Raw genomic sequence first — 4183 nt, 5'->3', positions numbered from 1 at the left:
AACCTCAATGTGAGAACACAACACATGCAACTTTGATGGCTGCCTGCTACACACCCCCCATGGAGGGTTGAGCCTACAACCCAGGCATGTGTGCTGACCTGGAATCAAAGCAGCAACCTCCTTGTGTAAGGGAGGATGCTCAACCAACTGAGCCACACCAGGCAGGGCACTTTGTTAATTTTTAAATGGATTGTTTTTTGTTGTTGAGTTTTAGGAGTTTCTTATATTCTTCATATTAACATTTGGATATATATCTGGATATAAAGCAAGTATATAACTTGCAAATGTTTTCTTTCACTCTGTGGCTTGCCTTTTTACTCTGTTGATTGTTTCTTTTGATGCACAAAAGTTTTTAATTTTGATGTAGTCCAATTTATCTGTTTATCACCTGTGTTTTTAGTGTCATATTCAAGAAATAATTGCCAAATCTGGTGTCATAAAACTTTTCCCATATGTTTTCTTCTAAGGGTTTTATAGTTTTAGCTCTTACATTTTAGGTCTTCGATTATTTTGAGTTCATTTTTTGTACATGGTGTAAGATAGGGTCCAGCTTCATGCTTTTGCATGTATATATCCAGTATTCCCAACACCATTTGTTAAAAAGGCTGCCCTTTCTCCTTTAAATGGTTTTGGCACCTTGGTGAAATTACTTGACCATACATCTGAGGGTTTATTTCTGGGCTATTTCACTCCATTGGTCTTAAGTGTCTTTATGCCAGGACTACACAGTTTTGATTATTATAGTATTGTAATAACTTTGAAGGTTTGAAATCAGGAAGTGTGTGGCCTCCAACTTTGCTTTTCTTTTTACTTGATTGTTTTGGCTATTCAGTGATTCGTTGAGATTCCATATGATTTTTGGATGTATTTTTCTATTTCTGCAAAAAAATGCTGTTGGGTTTTTGATACAGTTTGCATTAAATGTGTAGATCACTTCAGGTAATATTGACATCTTATCAATATTAAATCTTCCAATCCATGTAAATGGGATATCTTTTCATTTATTTATGTCTCTTAATTTCTTTCATCAACATTTTATAGTTTTGGGGGTACAAATCTTTCATCTCCTTGCTTACGTTTATTCCTAAGTATTATTTTTGATGCTGTGGTAGATAAAACTAGAGGCCCAGTGCACGAATTTGTGCATGGGTGGGTCCGGCTAGCCCAGCCCCATTGGGGCGAAAAGGGGCGGGCCTGTCAGGAGGAGGAGACAGTGAGAGGTTGGCCAGCGGCCTGCCCTGATCAGGCCTAATCCGGGCAGGCTGGCTTGGGGGAGGGGCCACAGGCAATTGGCCAGCAGGCCCCGCCCATAATTGGGGTGGGAGGGCCAATTGGGGGAGGGACTGGGCTGTGGGTGGTGGGCCAGCTGGCTCGACCCCCGAATGGGGTGGTGGGGCCCATCAGGGGTCAGCATCTGGGGAAGGGGCCATGGAAGGTTGGCCGGCCAGCCCCAGGCCCGATTAGTGTGGGGGCATGGCGATCAGAGTGGGGGAGCCAATTGGGGGCAGAGATGGCTGGGGGGGAGGGCCCATGGGCCAATTGGGGGGGTGGCCCCCATCGGGGGTGGGGCCAGGTAGGGGGAAGGGCTGCGGGCGGGGGAGTTGGCCAGCTGCCCTGCCCTTGATCAGGGTGGGAGAGGCCAATCAGGGGCAGGGCTGGCTGGGTGGGGGGCAGGGGCCATGGGAGGTTAGCCAGCTGGCCCCCCGCTCCCCATCGGCCCATTTGCTGGCCGCAGTGGGTGTCATAGTGACCGCTCGTTCTGGTGGTTACTGTGTTCCGGTCGCTGGTTTTTTATATATATAGATTATTTTCTTCATTTCCCTTTTGGAATGTTCATTATTATGTATAGATATGCAACTGTGTTTTTGTTGTTCTTGACGGTATTACAGATGTCCCAAAACTGATTTTGAGTGTTGATTTTATATCCTGTAAATATGCTAAATTCATTTATTCTAACAAGTTTTTTTTTTGTGTGTGTGTGTTACCTTTAAGGTATTTTACACATAAGAACAGGTCAGCTGCAAAAAGATTATTTTACTTCTTTCTTTCCAATTTGGATGCCTTTTATTCTTTCTTCTTGTTCTTGTTTCTCCTAATTGCTCTGGCTAGGACTTCTAGTACAGTGTTGAATAGAAGTGGTGAAAGCAGGCATCCTTGTTTTGTCCTGATCAAAGAAAGGAAACGCAGTCAGTCTTTCATCATTGAATATGATGTTATCTGTGGGCTTTTCATATATGACCTTTCTTATGTTAGGATAGTTTCTTTCTATTCTTAGTTTGTTGAGGCACCACTTTTGTCTTTTTCTTCTTCCTCTGTTCTCAATCCAGATCATACCAGCTTGTCACTTGACTTCCAGTAATAACCATTCCTACATTTTAGTGGACAAAGAAGGCAGCTTTGATTTTCCTTCTTCAGAGAATTAGCCATAGTTCTCTTCCCCTTTCCCTTAATTCATCCACTTAAAACACAAACCTCTGTTGAGGCTGCATCGTGTGCCAGGCATGGGCATGATGCTTTCTTGTTCACAGGAGGTTTTATGTATGTTGCCTCAACCTTCACAGGAGCCTCTGAAATACGAATGATTCCTGTCTCTATATTCAGAAGCAGAGATGCAGAGGGGCTTGCCAGCTCTGACTTCTTTGTCCTAATGTATTAACCCTTGCTATTTGTGTCCAGCCCTTAAGCCATGTTGCTGGCCCATGGGTAAATGCCTCCTGTCCCTCCTGAGCTGGCTGTGATCTAAGTGGGAAGGGCCCAGGTCCAATTCTGAAGTCTTTCTCTCCTTATGTTCACAGAAGTCCTGGGAACACGTCAAGAAGTGCAAAAACAACGTGTGTCCAAATCGGGCCTTAGTGGCTCAGCTGTCACAATGGGAGACGATTGTTCTCGGAGGCTTCATCACAGATATCTCGGTTCCACTCTGCTGATCTCTGTGGCTCAGCTATGGTTCTGAAGAACGTTGCTGGGAGCTTCTTGTGGGGTAATGGGCGGGGGTGTGTAACCAGGTTGGTGTGGAAAAAGGCCTTTGCTACCTGGAGCCTCTTGTCAGCCTCCTGCATTGGTTCTTCCCAAGCTCCTGGTTCATGCCACATAGCAGATACCCTGCTCAAACTCAGCGAGCACCCTGATGTCGCCGGCACCCCCCACCCCCATCATCCTGGACCACCCCCACTGCCCTCCTGAGGCTGCCTGCCAGAGCAGCCCCATGTCCCCCCCATGACTTGGACCCTTTGAAGGCTACCTGGGGGAGCTCTAGGGGTTCCCTCTGCCAGTGGTAGATCATAGGGGTATCACAATACCCACCCATGGGCACATTCCCCAGTCCTAGGGATGCAAGCCCAAGCTTGGCAACTGAGAGGCTCCTGGCATAAGGGTACACTTTTGTCTCATCTCCAGTCCCAGCGTGCCCCATCACTCCATCATTTGTACAAATTTCCTTGTCTTCCTCCCACTCATTTCTGCCTACGTGTTTACCAAGAAGAGATTCCTAGCCCTCCCATCTTCCACACACAGGCTTCTATAAATTCCTCAGGTCATAAAAGGAGTTTTCTTCAGAATGGGTAGCACCCACAGAACAAGCCTGGAGCAGGACAGGGCACAGACAAGGGAACGGATGAGGAATTTAGGATGTCCATCAATTGCTCATTCAGCAAATATTCCCTGCTCCTGGGCAGGGCTGGGGACAGAGAGGTGAATGCCATCTCACCTCTGCAGAAGGTTGGAGGTCCCGCCTACCCCAGCAGGCCTAAGCCCTCGAGGGGGGTAAGGGCTTTTCTGGCCACGCAGGCTTCAGTCAGGATCTCAGCTGGAACACATCCTGGGGTGGCCGCAGCGCTGGCTCTGACGTTAGGGTCCTGGTGGTAGGCAGGGCAGAGCCTTTGGGAAGTTTTTGCAGGGACATGGTGGGGATTCGCCTTGTGTTTTCGGAAGGGCAGTCTGGTAGCTGTGTGAAGGGACAGTAGCGGCGAGCCTGGAGGCAGGGAGACAGGAGGCCGCTGTAAAAATCCAAGCGAGGGAAGAGGTTCAGAATTCCCTCCTCGCTGAGGCGCAACTTCCCAAGAACGAAAGTGTTTGAAGCAGGTGGCACCGCTGTGGGCTTTAGAATACGTCCAGCATGACGGGCCGGGGCAGTGCTGGCTGCACCACGCGGTTGGCACAACTAGGGGAGCCCAGCGAGGGACCG

General features: G+C 48.1%; 1 protein-coding gene across 2 annotated transcripts in view; it reads left to right on the top strand.

Moving 5' to 3' along the window:
- STYXL1 (serine/threonine/tyrosine interacting-like 1) overlaps positions 1–3037 on the top strand; it is a 67160-nt gene extending 64123 nt beyond the window's left edge. For both annotated transcript variants that reach the window (XM_006773383.2, XM_015570272.1), the window contains one exon: positions 2796–3037. In XM_006773383.2, coding sequence (XP_006773446.1) covers positions 2796–2927 — 132 coding nt within the window. In that variant the 3' untranslated portion in view covers positions 2928–3037. The remainder of the gene's footprint in view (positions 1–2795) is intronic.
- The last annotated feature ends 1146 nt before the right edge of the window (positions 3038–4183 follow it).

The sequence above is a fragment of the Myotis davidii genome, unplaced genomic scaffold (assembly GCF_000327345.1).
Source record: "Myotis davidii unplaced genomic scaffold, ASM32734v1 scaffold726, whole genome shotgun sequence".
NCBI lineage: Eukaryota > Metazoa > Chordata > Mammalia > Chiroptera > Vespertilionidae > Myotis > Myotis davidii.
Note: the sequence above shows the minus strand (reverse complement) of the source record. Positions and strands in the feature narration are given on the sequence as shown.